The sequence below is a fragment of the Limulus polyphemus genome, unplaced genomic scaffold, assembly GCF_000517525.1.
Source record: "Limulus polyphemus unplaced genomic scaffold, Limulus_polyphemus-2.1.2 Scaffold171, whole genome shotgun sequence".
In the NCBI taxonomy this organism is placed as follows: Eukaryota; Metazoa; Arthropoda; class Merostomata; order Xiphosura; family Limulidae; genus Limulus; species Limulus polyphemus.
This window is the reverse complement of record NW_013665781.1, coordinates 78,070-98,296: the sequence shown is the minus strand read 5'-3', so window position 1 is coordinate 98,296 and position 20,227 is coordinate 78,070. Positions and strand designations below refer to the sequence as shown.

The following is a 20,227-nucleotide window of genomic DNA, read 5'->3' as shown; positions in this document are numbered from 1 at the left end:
TCCCCAAAACTTTGTCTTCAAAATAACGGTGCGTCTTATATTCCGAAAAATACGGTATGTTACCCAATGGTAGTAGCTGAAAAGCTGTTTTAGTATATAAATATATATCAACAATAAACGATACATTTCATATTGAAGAGCGTTATGCTTGGCTTTATTTATATACGATTCTCGACTTCATTTTTTTGTAAAGTTTAGCCAGAAAATCACGTTTTTCCGCGACATGTCTACAGTGTTGTGTAAGCTTCAAACTGTGGTTAATTAATAATGCTACTGGCTTGAACACTTGGTCCCCGTACACTATAGAGAAGAGGTTATGCCCCACTAATTCGTCTGGTAATATTTACAGTATAACCGACAAGGCTGAACATTACCATTGTACTGACGGTTGGCTACGGTGTCCCAACCATCCAGTTAAATGCATGCGCACGGCCGAACACGTGGGGAGTGGACACGGAGAGGGTATTTTTCTGTAACGTTAAACTTTGGCTGGACAATGGCTATTCTCCCCCCACACCTGCCCCAAATACAGTCCTGGATTATACAAACTATTCACAACGACCTTTATCCATACACGTTCAGTGTCACGCCTGTATATATATATATATGCTTTCTTGTCGTCGGTACTCCCGCGTGCGGCTGGCCGTTCCTGCAGGAAAGATGAGGTTAATTTAAATGAAAATCGCCTGGCTGAGTTTGTGAAGATTATGGTACACCACATGAGGTTAGTGCTTAAAGTGTGAAAAACTATTGTCATAAACATCATGCCGTTCTCCTTTTAATTGTCATGTAAAGTGTGTGTGGATTGTGGCGTTTCTTCCCGGCATGAATGTTCGATTTTGAATTTGACATAAATATGTTTGTTTTGAAATCTTTTTCAATTCATTAGTATGCCCAAAACGGTATATACATTTTGCAAATATCAAACTTTGGGATGTTTTAGATTTTACAGATAACAACCCAAGCTAGAGGAATATTTTGATAACGTGTTGCGTTAGCCGTTCCTAATTTTGAAGTGATAAACTAGAGGGAAGGCAGCTAGTCAACACCACCCACCGCCAACTCTTAGACTGCTTTTTATAAACAATTGACCATTACTATTAATGCTTGGACAACGTTTCGATGATGACAAAACCTTGTCGAAACGTTCTACATTAGCTGTTATGTTAAACCTATATTAAAGAGTTTCTTCATTACCCATTCAAGCCATCTCCAAGCTTTATTAGTCTCAAAGTGGGTTTCTCGTCATCGAAATTGACCATTACATTATTACGTCCTCACGGCTGAAAGGGCAAGCATGTTCATGGATGATAGTATTTGAACCCGCGATCCACAAATTGCTAGTCGAAAGTTCTAAACACCAGTTCTTATTCAGTTAATAAGACGTTCCTTGTTGTCTTTAATCACTTCCCGGATACCACGATTTGCAATGTGTTTGATCTTTATCTTAAAGACTTAATTATTAGTTGTGTCTCTGATTCCATAGAAATGTTTTTTGAAGATGTCTGTGGAACAAAATGAGCACTTGAACAGACGCGGCAGATATATGCCTGAGAGTACCAGTGTTATACTGAACGAATGGGGAAGGATGACACTTAATATATTTAGAAGAATTATTGTAAATTTGTTGAGACGGAAGAAATACAGGTTTTAATATCGTAGAAAAACTATAAAATTTCCTACTCGGCATATTATCGGATATCATTTATCATAGTTGAAGAATCTTGATATTCCGAGCCCTTTCGGAAGGAAAGACTATGGTTTCCGAAACCTCTCGAGCTGGTGGGTTTATAGTTTACTTGCTCTTTGAATCCTGTATACATGTGTTGTTGTTTTTTTGCGTCTCCTAACACAACTCATTAGCTCTTACTTATTTCTTCAGTAGCGTTTCAGTCATTGTTCTATTTTCCATTTCTCTCTCTCTTTCTCTTCGGACTTTTATATGTTTTAGTGTAACATAAAGATAAAAAAAAAGGTGGAATGCGTATTTGTGTTAATCCAACTAAGCATTGTAGACTAGATAGTTATATTGTTATGGTTATGCCTTTTACAATTACAATAGGTAATAGGCCTAATACTAATGTCTTATGACAAGTTAATTGTAAATAATTATATTGTTTTAAAACACTAGGCACTTTGATGCACTAACGTACAGATAAATTCATTCTTCCCGACTCGCGCAAAAATGTGTCTAAATTTATTTCTATCAAGTATCGGCTAAAGTAAAGTGAGACAACCACTGACAGGTAAGAAAAAAGAAATCTCCCTTAACGTCAACTTAATAACGCCGTTGTGTTCACTCAGTGGTTCATTTATTTTGCGTGAACAACTTCAGAGCCTTATGTTGCCATGTTCTAATAATATCAAATTGCAGCAGCTATCCTATTTTTTGACTATAGGGGACTATCCCGTCCTATATTTAATAATGGATATCACGCTTGTGTTATATGGGTCCAACATTAGTCGACCAGCAACACAGTAGTGACTTAGCACTAGGATATGAAGGTCAGCCTATGTGCATTTACACATAGATGTTACGAACTATCAATGTTACACGAAAAAGGTTTTATACATCAAGACAGAATCTATGTATACATTATTATAATAGAGGTGGAGTGAAGCAAGATGCTGGTTTATTCGTCCCCTATCTAATAGAAAGAAACGTATTTTCTTGTTTATTAAAACCTTTCAATTAAGTACCGATAAAATACAATGCGATATTTAAATCATAGAAACGAAGGAAGCCATTTAACTTTGGTCCGATAAGTTGAGAGGATCTTTTTTATTAACAAAATCTGGGATAATGTTTTAATAGGTTTTCTTCCGAACGTCTTCGTTGCTGGATGTTGACACTGTGGTTAAGAGTTGTACTTCTGTGTGCTAGGCCTACTTCAGAGGGTTGTGATACAGACTCGCGTCTCGTTCTACGCCGGAAACGGCTTTACTCAGAAACAAACACGATCGTATTCTCTTGAAGCTTCAGGCGGGAATGAATAAGTTGATTGAGACGTTAGAGCTGGCCTGTAGAAATCGTGTGAAGAAAAGCGTGGATTTTTAGGGCTGGTCACAGTGAGCAAAAGCCCCCCCCCCCCCATCCAAATATGAACGCCCATATATATATATACCCCCAAAAATGCTTCGTTTGAACTCAGACAAACAAGATCTGTCGGTCTTACCGGCAACTATGTGTCTGCATTTCGCTCGAATGTGGAGTATTTGAGGCTCTCATTTATAGAAGGATGCTAATCGCCTGACGTATAGAGTGTTTGGTAGTCAGTTTTTGGAGGAAGAAAGAGGTTGCTTTTATGCTTTTACAGAGAAAATCTGGCATTTACGGAGTACACAACAAGCGTTGAGACCTTGTGAGAACTGAAGCAAACACAAATGTCTGAGTTAAATCCATAAATAAAGAGTTCACTCTTACAGAGCTGTATATGTGTATACTAACCAGTCAGTTAGCCTATATTTTTGACATATGTCCAATATAATCCAATAACACTCTTTTTTTTCTTAAGTACTGTCGTTAACATTGCTTTTCAAAGATTTTAAAACGCTTGTATTCCATCAGCTATATAAACGCATTTTTTATTTTGTTTTGAAGGCACGAGTAAGTTATTCACAAAGTTATATACTACCAGTTTCAAGAATTTGTAGTGAAAGATGAAGATGAAGATGGATATAAGAGTGCCTAAAAACCTCTTGATAAATATAAAGTAATCTAATTGGGCACATGTTGGTTTCGGACATAGTTTTTATTTTCTGCGTAACCATAATAGTTAATGCAACATAACAAAATCCTTTTAAAATAACAACATTGAAATAAAAACAAATCTGTCCAACGAGATTCGGAACAGTTGCTCGTTGTCAAGCCTTGTATGGAAAATACGATTTTTATATAAACCTGAGGAAGAGCAGTCGCTCGAAACGTCTCTAGACAGATTTGTTTCTGTTTCAACGTTGTGTTTTACAACGATTTTATTTTATTGCATTAATCTCCTAACTTTGTGCGGATTCCAGTTTTTCGTAATATTATAGTTGTTTATACTTGTCAATGTAATTCTTCTTATGTCTGATCTAAAATCGTACATGACTTTCCATGAGACAAGCAAAGGACTAAAGGTGTCTTTAAAGTTAAACGTTATATACACCACATGACAGTTAGGTACAAATATTGATTAAAGTATTGATTATAGGTATACAAAACTACCGATATTTTGTTTCAAGGACATGCAGGTTATTTACTTGCTAATCCAAGTTTAAGTTTGTGAAATATATGGAGTATATTATGTTATTATTATTATTTAGCTTGTACTATTCAGATTAGTAATATGGTCACACTTTCTACAACAAATTAGTTTATAACTTGTAAGAAAAGTTTGCATTACGAACTACATAATAATCAAACCGCGTGGATATAAACTACAGTCATCAGATGATAATATTAAATCGTTTGGTTGATTATTTTGGCTCTTTGTTAAACTGACTGAAGATGACATTTATCCTCTCACTTGAGGAAAGGTGTTTCAGGCTCATCAACGAGTTAAACAACTGCGATACCTATAGGTCTACTACGGCCGCGTTATGTCAGGCAGAGCTTCACAAGTTGCATCTCTTGGAATCAAATAAATTATTTCATTCAGATTCATTTTAAGCAAAAACTATACAATCAAGTAAAAATATTATCAATAAGTGTGTTAATGTTAATAAAAAGTTATATATTTATACTACAGTTGAGTGAAAATTACCACTATGGAGCAATGGTGGATCTGGATTGCAAACTTGAAGGGCGCCATCTGATGGGGGTGGCGCCGAAAGTGAATGTACAAACAAAAACCGATTCCATCTCCCTTTTAATCTCCGTGTAGTGTAAGTAAAAGAGTGGGCAGGCATGGCTCTACTATTAATAAAACACTGGGATGAGGTGGGAAAATAGATCCCTTTCATGTCTCCCATGCCCCTTTTTTGGCAGTTTCGCAAAACATTCATCTTTAAGCTTGTGTTTTACCAGGAACCCAATATAGTTATTTGGACAAATAATATTCCTTACTTAACAAACTGGTCTTAGGGATAGGGCGCCTAATGAGGCGATGACCATGGGCGCAAGTTGCGCTTGAAAGTCTTTTCGTCCTGTGTATTCTAATTGTAAAATTCACATGTTATAGCTTGTAGCATATTAGAAGGTAAACACCTTCAGCCGATAGAAACTGAAAATTACGTACAAAAAACCGGAGGTCCGGCATGGCCAGGTGATTAAGGAGCTCAACTCGCAATCTGCGGGTCGCGGGTTCGAATCCCCGTCACACCAAACATGCTCGCTCTTTCAACCGTGGGGACGTTATAATGTGACGGTCAGTCCCACTATTCGTTGGTAAAAGAGTAGCCTAGTCGTACACTGCTAAATTAGGGACGGCAACAAACAAACAAAAAACCGGGCATCTTGGGGGGGGGGGACTTTGCCACTCTCTCCTAGATCCACCACTGTTCTGGAGTATTTTTTTATTTGACTGAAAGACTCGTAGAGTTAAGCACAATGAACTATCTGTTTTGTGCCCACCACGGGTATCAAAACCCAGTTTTTTAGCTTTATAAGCCTTCATACTTAACCACTGTTCCTCGGAGGGGGGAGGCTGATCCGGAAGCGAAACATTGTTAATACTTTTGAATAAAACAGTGTAGTGTTTTAGCCCCTTTTGTAAACTTAGAATTCGCTTTCAATGACTAATCTGTTCTTCTATCATTTAATTCAGTCGCAATCATAGGCCTCTAACCGGATGGGGACGGGGGCACGAGCCACAAAACTCTGATTACTTTTTACAGAAAATTTTCTCGCCTCGTTTGCTCACCGTTTCTTTCTTATACTCGCCCCCCTCCTCCCCAAAAGCCCTCCAATGGCACAACAGTATGTCTGCGGACTTACAACGCTAGAATCCGGGTTTCGATACCCGTGGTGGGCAGAGCACAGATAGTCCATTGTGTTGCTTTGTGCTTAATTACAACCTAAAAAATTATAAACAATAGTTGAACTGTACAATTTCTATAAGTGCTTTTGGTGAAGGCATCAAAACATTATAACATTTGAGTTTATTACTTGTCTTATAATATACTAGTTTCGACCACTGACGAAGGTTTGTGTTATTTACAATTTGTCTGTCACACGTGTAACCTAAGTTTTCAGCTTTTATGGTGATTGTTGCTACATTTAGATATGCGTATACTTTTTGGTGATTCTTCGCTTCTTGCTACATTTAGATATGCGCGGCAGACATGTTGTATTTCGGATAAACTTACATACTCACGTTAATTTATTAACGAAGCAACTGTGAAACGTTTTATCACGTTTTGGGGTTTGTGTCTAATTGTGTGACCGTTATACATATTATGGTAGCTACAAAGCACTGTTGCTATGAAATATGTCTCAATAGTTCATGGTATTAAAATAGAAACCACATGAATGGGATGTGTTTTTTAAACCCTTCTTCAAATCCAAAACCAGCGAAAGCCATTCTGGTCTAGGTGAAGTGACATATTTAACTGCAGTAACACATGTTACGCACTCTTCTTGCAGCGCCTATAATTGAATAATACGAGACCAGATTTGAGTTAACATTTTGTGCGTGTGTGCATTATGTAAGACATGTTGGAAATTTAGGAAGTTTCAACATTTTTCTAGCATATTTAAAAATATTCAAAAGTGCTATTAACATCTCGATTCATTGGAATGAAACTTTAGGCACAATAGACAGAGTGGGTTTGAAAACTTTAATGGACCGCAACTGTTTGAAGAACATCTCAGTATAAAAGCCGAAACGTCGTCCCATTTTCATTCAACATGAAGTTGCGTCTCATTAAAGTCCTCAAACATGTTATTAACGTCTACTTATAACTTTTAAACAACCGAATAAAAGTCTTGATATAGGATTTCGATTAATTTCCTTTCCTCTCTACGGATATTAGCTCTCAGGAACTGCTCACCATTTATAGGTTAGAATAAGATAAATTGTACAATTGTTTCCTCATCCAGTATTCAATATCTTTAATGACTTTAAAATTGTTAAATTTGATTTAATATTTTCGAGCTTCTCTAATAAACAAGAACACATAAAATATAGTTTATAATATCAGTGGTAAGTAAAGTCAGACGTTCGAATTTCGTGAGCTGGAACAGTTGCATAAAATGAACACTTCTGTTCAAATATACTTATCGTACATTCGTTAGGAGTTGTTTGATTAAGAGTGTAAGTCATAAGATATTTTAGGCGCTACAAGCTAAGTATCATTCGACATTTATATCAACTATATTATTTTATAAAGGTTTACGTATTTTGGCATTTTTCTTACCTGTACTGAGAGTTTCCACCCCCTTTCACTACGATGCATTAAGTGAATTTATAGCTCAACGAGCTAGCCGTCCCTAATTTAGCAGTGTAAGACTAGAGAGAAGGCAGCTAGTCATCACCGCCAACTCTTGGGCTACTCTTTTACCAACGAATAGTGGGATTGACCGTCACTTTATAACGCCCCCACGGCTGAAAGGGCGAGCATGTTTGGTGGGACGGGGATTCACACCCGCGACCCTCAGTTTGCGAATCGAGCGCCTTAACCACCTTGGCCTAATATTTTAGTTCTTTCTTTTTTTTAAATTTTTAAATGTTAGGCTTAATGCGTAGATTAACAATCTACAAGGCAATGCATTTATTATGCACTAGAATTATTATATTTTCGTAGACTGTCGTTAAATGATTCAACAAAAACAGAAGATAAAATCTTATGTAGACCCTACGGGAAGTTCAAGTAAACAGAGTTAGTTCTAAAATTATAGATATGAACCCCCTCTCCCCAATCCCCATATAAGACTGATGTTAAACACATTTTTCAAGATTTTAATGCACCAAACTGTTAGTGGGTCTGTGATTTTAAGAGCAACAATATTCTTAATAATAATACACGGTTTACATACAAAACAACAGCAAAAACCACCGCCAAACCACTCGCTAAGTACTGCTATGATTTCCGGTTTATTTCACTCTCAAAACAAGAGATTTCACTCAATTTTTATCAGTTCTTCACTCTGAATATGCAATTTGTTTATAAGTTCTTTACTTTGAATGTTGTAATAGGCAAACACATGAAGTGAATCGATATGACACAGTTTGTGGAACCTCACCGGTAGCAAACGGTATGTAAATAATTCGGTAATTTGAAGAATGTCAGTAAGAGGTTACTTTATCTACCCCGCATAGTTTACGGAGAGACCGATCTGTCATCACCTCGGGTTATTGAGTAGGGGACTGAACCCATAGTATGGCACTGATAGTCTTTTGAATGGTTCTTAATTAACTTACGTGTGTTAAGGGACCAATATATGCGATTCACTTAGCTCGTAGTTTTAAGCCCTTGGGGAAAGAAAGACTTAACAGTACAGAGAGGGGTTATCATGCTTGAAAATAAGGCGTACGACAGCGAATGACGTTTGTAAATCGGAAAAGACGAACGTATTAAACCAAAGAAATTGCTTTCAAACACATTGGGTGCTTTGTTTTTCGTCTACCTCTTCCGCTAGAGGTCGTCTAATGCTTGTTTTGTTATACTTTTCGCTCTAACGGAATATTCTGTCGTTTCTTGCTCTCGGATTTCAGTTGAAACAGTTCTGCCATACATCAGCTCAATAGATGTAAAGGAAAATTTACCTGATAATCATTACTACTGCCAAAATTATCCATAAATATGCACAATAATGAAGCTTAACAAATTACTCTTCCCTGATTAAAGATTGAAAATTTACTTGAAAGGTTCTTACTTTATATGTGTTGCTGTGATCAGTCATATAGAAAGAGCTGATGATGGTTACAATGATACAGTAGAATGGGCAACATTTATTTTCCGCTTAAAAGCTGCAACGAAGTTGTATTTTTCGGTATCTCGTCGAGTTATTACAATCTGCCATTTTGATTTGTAATGTGCATTTTTGTTCTCCCTCTGTCGGCAAAAATATACTTCTGACAAGGCTTAGTGGGGACCAAAAGAGTGCATGCCTTTTTCTTTGTTCTGTGAGATGTGCGCAAAAGCATATGGTCTGTAAAATTTCAATTATCACTGTATGATATTAAAAATTCTGGAAAATACGCTGGATCGAACTTGAGTGCCTGTAGTGATGATACAATGCAATACACTTTGCAGGTAAGCACTGATATACAAAAACGCAGTGTCTATAAAATGCACATTATGAAACATAAGTTTTGCAACTGTTTGGTGATACGTCTAAAATAGTTTGCATTATTTGTGCTTGTTAACATTGTTCATTTGAGAATTTAAAACAGCTTTCTAGTGTTAAGTTAAAATCGTATGTTAAACGTTCTTATTAATTAATATACGTACTACTGGGGTAAACTTGCTTAGTTAAAAATAATTTTGGCAATTTAATGAAATAAACCATAAACATATTTGTTTCAATGTATGAAATCAATTTTGAGCATAAATGCGGATACCGTTAGGTCCAGTAAATCACTGATATTCTGTAGGCTGGTCTATAAATGCGGATACTGTCAGGTCTAGTTAATCACCGATATTCTATAGGCTGGTCTAAAAATGCGGATACCGTCAGGTCTAGTAAATCATTGATATTCTATAGGCTGGTTTATAAATGCGGATACCGTCAGGTCCAGTAAATCACTGATATTCTGTAGGCTAGTCTATAAATGCGGATACCGTCAGGTCTAGTAAATCACTGATATTCTATAAACTGGTCTAAAAATGCGGATACCGTCAGGTCTAGTAAATCGCTGATATTCTATAGGCTGGTCTATAAATGCGGATACCGTCAGGTCTAGTAAATCACTGATATTCTATAGGCTGGTCTATAAGTGCGGATACCGTCAGGTCTGGTAAATCACTGATATTATATAGGCTGGTCTATAAATGCAGATACCGTCAGGTCTAGTTAATCACCGATATTCTATAGGCTGGTCTATAAATGCGGATACCGCCAGGTCTAGAAAATCACTGATATTCTATAGGCTGGTCTGGTTGTTATTGCGTTCAGTAGTCGATTTTAGAAGAAAAGAAATGTTATTTTAATTAGTTGGTATTAGCTGCTGATTATTGGTGATATTAGCGGTAATGAAATGTATCTAAAGCGTTTTGCCACCAAGAGAGGGAAGAGCGAGAGAATCCGAACGAGTAAACGGTGTGAACGCTTGTTACTGCCATCCGTTGTCAAGACTGGGAACGGGTGAAAAGGGACGGGAACTTCGTCACCCTGTGTCACCATCCACTGTTACTCAAGAGCGATACGTTGCTTTAATCCTCCATTTGTATTATTATTATTAAATCTTCAAGTATCAAGGTGGCCTGCTAGAAGGCTAGTTCAGGATGGTGAGCGAACTTGGCCGCTAGCAATGGAATAGGATTAAAATCTAATGGGCGCCACAGGACCGCGGACAAAGGTTAGTCTGGAGGGATACGCAGTCGTGATGATGGAACATTTGTGAGGTTACGTGACCCAAGCATTCGCAAACAGTAAAAGACGGTTTTAAAAAAGTTGGCATTCAATGCCGGCTGCACGGAATAAGAACCTTTGATCGGTACAATCGGCAGTCACATGACAGCCAGGGTGTTAAGACACGGTGGGACTACAAAAAACGCACACCTGCACTCCTAACTAAGGAAGGATTTGGCATCCCACGTTTTCTCCACTCGCATCTCCTAGGCCTGTCTGTTCGGGAATTAGACTAATCCAGTTTTGGAAAGTCAGTCTGAAAAGACGAGAAAGATTGGATTATTTCTTTTCTATGTCAAGCTTAACAGTCTATTGTGTATATTCTTTAGGTATGTTTTTAGGGGAAAATGAAATACAACGAATCAGTTTTTTGCCGTCTCCGAATGCATTAAAATTCTTCTTCTACGTTGCTCTTTGTAGCGTGTAAGTGATGGAACGGGTAAAAAAATGATTTTGCCAAGCGGAAGGTCAGTTCGAATCTAGATGCGAAATCTTCAACTGAGTCTCGATTTATATAGAGTGAGGGATTTCCAGGTAACATTTGTACTAAGTTTATAACACGTAATTGAAGACTGTTTTTCTAAGAAGAACTTCTAATCAACCAAATGATATATATAAATCATAGCGGTTCAGAAGTATGAAAAGATATTATTACATTGATAAATATAAAGATAGATATAGTAAATTTATAAGCTTAGATGTAGTTTTGTTGCTACGTGCTCGTGTAAGAATTCTTATTTATGAATTAATTCTGATAGCTTAGTTTTCTATACTGACCGTTGACATTTACTTTAGTATCTTATACACCCGTAATATGAGCATCGTAATAATCCTGTTTTTTAATCTATTGATTTTGCTTAGTTAATGAAATGCATTTTCTATGTTTTATTACTGACGTCCTGGTTTTGTCCATTTCCGCATTTGTTTTCTCATTGTAGAGCCGGAGAGTTTTTGTTTTCTACATGTTATGATAACCTTCGATGCAGAGTTTGTGTTACGTTCAATCCCAGGATTCGGTCGTTGACAGAAAAAATAACCATTTCGCGATTGGAGCATGTTAAAATGATCAAAAACGGAAATGAGATGTCATTTCGGTGTCTGTGCGAATTGTGCTTAGAGCTACTGCAGTTTCTGATCTGCAGTGTGTATAGTTTTACACAAAGATCTGAGCAGTTGTCCCCTATTTTTTCTGTTTCGTTTTTCACTTTTTTGGTCATTTCGGTGTCTGTGTGAATTGTGCTTAGAGCTACTGCAGTTTCTGATCTGCAGTGTGTATAGTTTTACACAAAGATCTGAGCAGTTGTCCCATTTTTTATGTTTCGTTTTTCACTTTTTTGATATTTTACGTGTTGTAGTTTAAGCAAAGTAACCTGATAACATATAACTTTTTTAATTTTAACATGCTCTAATGCCGAAATGGCAACATATACAAACTACTCAGTTTTTTTTTCACGCATCTACATTGTTTCCAATAGTCTTAGCTGATACAATAATAAGATGAAATAGCAACAGCAAAAATTCGAAAATGGTAAAAAATGTGACTCGTTAAGCATTTAGGAAGAGCTGTTTCTTCATTCTGTAAGTTGTACATCAAAGTACATGCAGAAGTTTCAAAAGAGTGACCGAATTAACCACAACAGGTTAATTTAAGATCATGTATCAACGTCAAACTATTCTGCATAGCAAGAGTTGGAAGTGCACAAATTTGTTGAGGTTATTTCTTTTGGTTTCTATACGAATCTCCACACTGGGATTATAATTCAGGCGAAACACCGGAAATGAAGGGAACTACAACATATTTATATGGACTTCCTAACATTAGACATTTACTTCCTTCTATCACTTATCGATAAACAGACCTTGGAACCTACAGCGCGCAAGAGTAAATGATATCAGCTAAAACTACATAAAGTATACAGTGAAAATGCATAGCCATAAACCAGTATTATGTCACTCCTGTAAGTGTTGGTGCACTCCTAACATGATGTACTTTTTCTGTTGGAATCTGATACTCTCTTCTCGAATGTTTGTTAAAGTTTTAATTTTTTTTCTACATCCTCTAAAGTCATAATCCGTAATTTTTGAAAGTTTCTTAATTTTTCATTTCGAATTATATATATATATATAGCAAATAGTTTGCTGTAAAATATTTCAGACATTCATATTTCCTGCAAATTAGACAGGTGTTCATACAATATTTTATATAGATTTCTAATTTCAGGTATAGAATATAAAAGTTAGCTCCGGATATACCTCTGTGGACTTACAACGCTAGAATCCGGGTTTCGATACCGTGGTGGGTAGTACACAAATAGCCAATTGTGTAGCTTTGTGCTTAATAATAAACAAACAAACCGGATATACCGAGGGGGTCTGTGACTTCTTCAGATTTTTTTAAACAGCTGTTTCTAAATTATTTATGCATTAGCCCCGGGTGGCTCAGCAGTAAGCGTGGGGGCTTATAATGTTAAAATTTGGGGTTCGATACTCAAGGGTACTGCGCAGGTAGCCCATTGTATAGCCTTGCGATTAAAAACAAACCAACAAATTTATATCAGATTACTTGTGGTATATGACTTCGCTTGTTACAAGATCCTAATAAAATCTGAGCCACAGAAAATGTATAAACAGAAATGTTGCAATTATAGTCAACGTTGCAATTAATTCCTTCATGTACTAGTAAGCTTTTCTATGTATTTTACGTAGAAAATGAGTGACTTCACCCATTTTCTTTGGGTCTTTTACACTGACAAAAATATAAAATTACACAATGTGATATAATGTGGACCCTATTGATAGTGAACGGTATAAAAACAAGTCGATAATTTGAGGGTTATGGTTAGAAATTAGAGAATAATCTATTATGAATGATTTACTAATTCACAAACCTACAACAACAAAAGCGATGTTAGTTTAGCTGTTTATATATTATTGTTTCAGGTTTTTGAGGGAAACTACCAAGTTGTTATTAAACTTCGCATGCAGTTTCATGTTTTTATAAATTTTTCTAGATAACATGTTAAGCTTTTGAGTATAATGCATGAAAATTTAGTTCTACACAAATAAAGCTATAATTAAAGTTTGTATTCTTTATGTGTTCCTAGATCGGATCGGTAGCAATGCGCATTCCAATTCCTGGCCAAAGCTGCCTGATGGTCGGCATTACGATGTTGAAGGCGTGGGCTCCTACATTATTGGTAAGGCCGGAAAATTATAACTCTTGGGTTTTGATTATCTGTATCAGAGATAAAAACTAAAACTTAAAAAAAAGAAATGTAGAAATGAAACATTGAGTTTTAAAATGAACATGAACTTATCGGTTTTGTACTTTCTCTAATTCTATAAATTTGTTACCAAGGGCTTTAAACTTCTGAAATTTGTCGTAATGCACTTAAAAGTGATGCATCGCCAGAGGACTACAGTTTTTTTTATTTAGGTTTTAGCAGTTATATTGTGTCTCTTGTGATGCACTCGGTTGCTTGACACAGTTACATATCTATTTTTCATTTTAAACTTTAACTTTCAATTTATTTGGTACATTATTTGTTTAGAATCGATTAACTTCGTAGATTATATCGTACAGCTTCTTGTATAGCCTTTGTTTGATTTGTGTACCCATGAACGCTCTGTACCATCATTGTCTAAATTATTTCACAATCAAACGTTTATAGATGTCTTCTGTATTGCTTGATAGATAGTTTTATAATTAATTCATTCATAGATTGTGTTTCTAGTAAACATGTTTCATTTAGAAATAAGTTACCTCTAATTTGTTGATCTAGTAACATGAAACTTTGGCGTTCAGAGTATGTACGTTTTCATGTATGCGATACAAGCATACTGAATAACCGCAGAATCCAGTGCGGAACATCACCTCTTCCAGTAAAAGGGTCTTGCTAAATAATTCCTAATAAAGGTGTCAGCAGACAGACATTTGAATAACACGGTATACAACAAATGCCATTAAGTTGTTCATGCTAATATTATAGTTGATTTCTGGAAATTTTGGTGTTATTAAACACATTTCTACCTTATCTAATATAGACTAATATAAAATCTTCTGTCACTTACTTGCAACATATTCCACAAGCTCTTTTTAGCCGATGTGTGAGAGGAGGGGGGATACAATGGTACGTAAATAACAGCCATCATAGAAGTTGGTATTTACAAAAATTACAAAGACGATGAAAATATTTCGTAAATGTTTAAATTACTTTTTTCTTCCCGCGCTTCGGTACTAGGCAATGATCAATAAGCATATTTCATATAGAATCGAAAGCGCTCATCTATTTTCTGTAAAGGTTATCAAGTTTAATGAGCTTTAAAGCTTTGCAAATCTCATATACCTTATTACCCTCTAATCAAAACTAGAGATGAAAAAATTGATATAAACACGAGTTTGGTAGAATATGATTATCTTGGGAATAAAATCAATAAAGGCAGACTATTCTGTTTTTATATTTGTCTGATACTTTATCGTTATAAATACTGCACACTAATAGCACACTAAAACTAATTGGCTTACAATGCGGTATTTATGGTTCGGAATTTAATAACTTTTTTTTCCGAGATGAAGAATGGGTTAATTTGTTTATACAGATGCGCTCTCTAGTGAAAATGATGTACTTTAGTTTTATTCATAAAATAGAGGCTTAAAGTCCTAAATTACAGCGTTTTCTAGCAATCTGTTTCAATATGTTGTTTATTTACTTTATTTTTGTTTTCTTCATCAAGCGGAATGTTAGTGTATAAAGACTCAATATCAAAACTGGTGATGTATACAGATTGATCAAATTTCATGGATTTTACGAAATTAGAGAAATCAGAGGCCTATTGTATCTAACATAGGAACGCACAATTATAAATTAGCTAGTTTCTTAAGTTGTTACTTCCATTTACTAAGAATGACTTTACAGTCAAAGATTCCTTTGATTTCTCTAATTTCGCCAAATCCATGAAATCTGATCAGTTGTATACATCACCAATTTTGATACTGAGTCTTTATTTTTGTTAATGTAAGTTTGCTGTCTCCTGTAAGGAAACATTCTTGTGGCATGATTAGCATTGTATAAATCGTTTTAAAGATTTACTGAAACATAGCGACATCTGGATGAAAATAATCTTGGAAATCACGTTCTTTAACTATTATTTCGGATTGATTGGAGTAGATGTCAATCAGTAGTAATGAAAGATTGTTTGCTGCTGACTAACATCAATGATGTGTACGAACCAATGTCTTCACCTCTCAGGTCGGATGTCGTGCCCACCTGTGGAACGGTTTCCGGACTTTTCAGATGTCACTATTTATCAAACTTCAGGTAAAACATGAATTTCAAAATCAGCTCACTGTCTTGGAACTCTGTAAAATCGTATTGGTGAATGGGATTTTCTCTTTACAATTCTAAATCTGTTTTGGTTTTTGTTTTCACCTCATCTAACTTTACTCTTATTTCCATTGTTTGTTTGCTAACCTACGCCTAATTTCCTTGTTAAGCACTAATATTAAACGATAGGTTAAAAAAATAATTATTTATTGGAATGTGGAATTGAAAAGTATATAACTCAATGCTTAGATAATGGTCTAAACTCGATATAAAATAGTTTAATAAACGTTTTAATGTTTAAGTGCTTGGCATACAGTATTGTAGAAAGCGCAGTTTTTGTTTAGGCTGTTATTGATCATTAATTGCTTAAAGAAGTTATTTCATTGTTTTCATAAAGCAAAAATATTTTAGAGGCTTCGGATAGTACATAGGCCTAAAGAACATGTATATATAATAGGACAATAGTCGTTTTGAGTGCAGATATGCAAAATAGTAACTAAAGTTTGAGGTAACATCCGCAACTTGCGCTAAAATTGGTGGGTATACTGGGTTGAGAATTTTCTTCTTGATATTTTAATACGCTGGTAACACGCATGACCGGTGACGAGTGCAAAGTGGAAACTGACTTTGATAAATTAGGCCTTGTCGCAAAGTTATATTTTCCAAAACTTTTAAAGGCTAAGGCACAAAATATCAGACGAAATAATGAATTAACAGATTTTATTTTCCTACTACCAATATAATTAGGATAAAATGAAACTGTTATGTGAAGTTGGATAAGAAAATTATGAAGGAGTTACACACAAGTAAAAGTAGCATAAATGGAAAATTGAAAGAAGTAATTCACGTACTATATAATTTTTACCGTAGTTATGTTAGTGTAGCGCTCCTAGTGAATTTTTTAAACAAGATATAAAGTTATTGTATAAGTATGCTTACTTGAGGTTATTCTAAATGATCATGTATTGAGTTTTAAATATTCTTCTGTCACAACTGTAGAAGGACATTTAAATAGAAAGATTACTAATTAGAATTTCAAAAGTATTTTTATGATAATTTGGATATTCCATCAAACGGAAAAAAACAAAAACAAACAACAGACAACCCTCTCTGGATAACTGAAAAATAGATGGCGAAATTGTTGGTTGAATTTAAGGGTTGATTGTTGAAATCAGTCTTAATATTTATTTTATTTGTTTGTTGGTAAGCGCAAAGCTACACAATGGTCTATCTGTGCTCTGCCCACCGCGGATATCGAAACCAGATTTTTAGAGTTATAAGTCCTAACAGTTAACACTGAGCTACCGGGGAGGTGGTGATATTTATTTTGATAAAAATATTTTTGCCAAGTGTCGTTTGTCATGATGGAAAAATGTCTCAGTAATTAATGAACAACAAGTACTAGTTAGTTGAGACTAAATAAAAGACCATTCGGACGCAACACATTCGGACGCATTCGGGTGCGTCAGAAGTAAGGTTATGAGCTCTCAACACTAAAATCCGGGGATCAGTTCCCCGCGGTGGAAGCACAGATAGCCCAGTGTGTATTTTTGCGCTGAAGCAACAACAACCATTCGGACATCAATAGCAAAGAGAACTTTCATGCGGAAAGAAATGAGAAAAAAAGGTATAAAGTTCCTAAGCTATAATAAAAAAATTGTTTAATTGTTATATATGTAGGTGAAAATGCTTTATAACCTCCACAAACCATTAGTTTGGTTAAATAAATAACTTCCGTAATAATACCTTTTTTCTTCTTAACCCCCATAGTGAATCAGCGGTCTGAGGGCTCACACCGGTAAAACGTGTTTCAATATTTTTGGTGGGTACAGCACGAATACCCCATTGTGTATTTTTGAGCAGAACAACAAACAAACTTTTTTTTCAAGTTATATACAAAAGAGTTGTGATTGGAAAGTTTTGTATTCTTCGTGGATAATTGTCTTTAAAAGTACAGAAGACTATGTTAGACAAGAATCTGTAAAATACTTTTTTATTTTCGCTATGAGATTAGGAATGTATTATATATTTATATTAGCAGAGACTCGCAAAACATTTGCGATCAAATTAGTATCTTTTATTGCAACAGTACTAATTTAAATAGAGGATTTATAGAATAATACCAAATAATTCTAATCGCAGACACCGAAATCTATAACTCCACTTGTCTGAAGCCTAATATTAGTTAAGATTTATTAAGTACGGCCTTTATTCGATAAAGAGATAAACTAACACTGTAACTTGTGTACGTTTTTTGCCAGTTTGAATGTCTAATGTCGAGTGCACATAAATAACGATGGATATTATGATTCAGTTACCTTTTACGTATCACAAACAACCTAAATATGATAATTATAATGTGATTATTTTCCTTTTGTCACACTTTTTCGGAAATTCCCGAAGCCGGTCCAACTCAGTGACGGGTGTTAAATTGTAGAATAGATTAGGCCTCAAGTTCCATTCTTGCCGAAATTCTCAGTTTTAATGATCATAAAAACAATTACATCATGGTATATACAGTTATTTTTCTCGTTCCGTTTCACCTTTCTCTTGATTATACATATCGATCTTTGCTTATTTTATACCCAACCCTATTTTAACGTACAGAAAAGTACGACAAAGTTCCTCACCTTTTCTGTATTACTATATCCTATCTTGTATTTGCTCATTGGTTTTTCACGAAGCCGTGTTAGTGCTGATCAGTGTTTTAAAAAGATAAATCAATTCCCCGTTTTCCGCGTAGATGATCAAGTTCTAATTGGATTACTAGTAGACGGCGATCCTATATATATATATTTATTTATGGTAGTTCCCCCTGTCTTTTCATTCGTTGTTTGTATCATAAAGAGACTGGCATATGGCGAAGTGCAGCTGCAGGGTTTGTAGATAATCCCTACTATTTTACACAACTAAATGATATTTATTTTCGTATATTGTGAATTTCTGTATAGACTATAAAATCAAACGAGACGAAACAGGAAACCTACCTACAAAACGAATAAAGAAAATATTTGTCAGAAAACTTATTATTCAAAGTACTTCCTTTAAGAATCCAGGTTCTGTTAATGGTCCTAACACTATTCTTTAATTGTTCCCTTTATTCTAAAAGTATTTAATATTGTATTTTCCTTTATTCCAAAAATATTTTTACATTGTATTTTTATTTATTCCAAAAGTATTTTATATTGCATTTTCCCTTATTCCAAAAGTATTTTAATACTGTATTCATGACAGAGCTCATTTCTTTTTTCATAATTAGCATAGTATGATCGGAGTCCATCCCTAGTAATGGTTAGCGTATGACTAAAGACAACCTATTTTTTAGTTTAATTCTATTAGAAGCAACATCCAGTGTATTTGTTCTTGAAATTTCTGATTTAAACGTAGTACAGAGTTTGATGTTACATTAAAACGATTTTTCAGCCTCATAACGTTGTTAAAGTACATGTTGCTACGTCCGATCTGATCTGTCTGACTACCGTGCATCTTGAAAATAACCCTGCACCGTAGTTTCCATTACAAAATAACCTGGTGAAAAAGACTGTCATATCCAAAGCATATCACTCCTCTCCACTTGCTTTAAATAGTTCATCTAGTGTAAGATGACAACGGTTTTTCTGAGTGTCCGTTTCAACCATAAATTTGATATACGATACGCTAGGGAAGACAGACAGACACGTATATCTATCTATGCATTAGCCGTTCTGGTCCCGAAGCCCTGTCTTCTCTGTGACGTCTCTAATAAATATTTGTTAACATACCTGCTGATTCTCAAGGAGATCTAAAGAGACCGTAAACATTTTTTAAAGTCTTCTCCAATCAGAAAAAAAAAAAAAACTCCATTCGCAAATGAAATACTTTTAATGCGAGATTAATAGAAATCGGTCCAAATAAGTCAACAAAGCATCAAATTCATACAAAGAAGTTGAAACCTTCATAAAACCTTGGTGTGGGGGGGAGCATACCCGCACCTCAAAAACGTCACTACTGTTATTCGTGATAAGAAATACTTGAAAAAAATCAATTTTATTCTAGAAGAAACTATGAATTATGAAATCAGGAACTAACTTATGAAAGAAACCTCTCTTAGATTAAGTTTTCTCTTTTATGATTTTCTGAATTGCTGAAACAACAAAACTAAGTATATTAATTTAGCCTTTGCTTTTAGCCAACATCTCAACTGACCTTAATTGGTTTTAACCTGAACTAACATTATTAAGCAATAGGCTACTGAATTGCCTCTTACCCACCTAGTTGTAACCCAAAAAGCAGTGAGAGTCCAAGTGTAACACCAATCAATTCAAAGGACACATATCTGTGGAACATAATTACAGGCTTTTTATATTCAGATTTGCACAAGTTACAAGCCCCCCCCCCCATTTTTCAAACAGAAAACCTTTTTTTTCGC

The 20,227-nt window shown here is 35.2% G+C and overlaps 1 protein-coding gene across 3 annotated transcripts in view; it reads left to right on the top strand.

The window, feature by feature from the left end:
- LOC106477938 (homeobox protein OTX2-like) overlaps positions 1 to 20,227 on the top strand; it is a 93,735-nt gene that overhangs the window by 64,335 nt on the left and 9,173 nt on the right. For 2 of the 3 annotated variants that reach the window (XM_022381525.1, XM_013938452.2), the window contains 2 exons: positions 13,600 to 13,692; positions 15,745 to 15,813. In XM_022381525.1, the coding sequence (XP_022237233.1) occupies positions 13,600 to 13,692; positions 15,745 to 15,813 (162 nt within the window). The remainder of the gene's footprint in view (positions 1 to 13,599; positions 13,693 to 15,744; positions 15,814 to 20,227) is intronic. The other variant, XM_022381526.1, reaches the window with a different exon arrangement.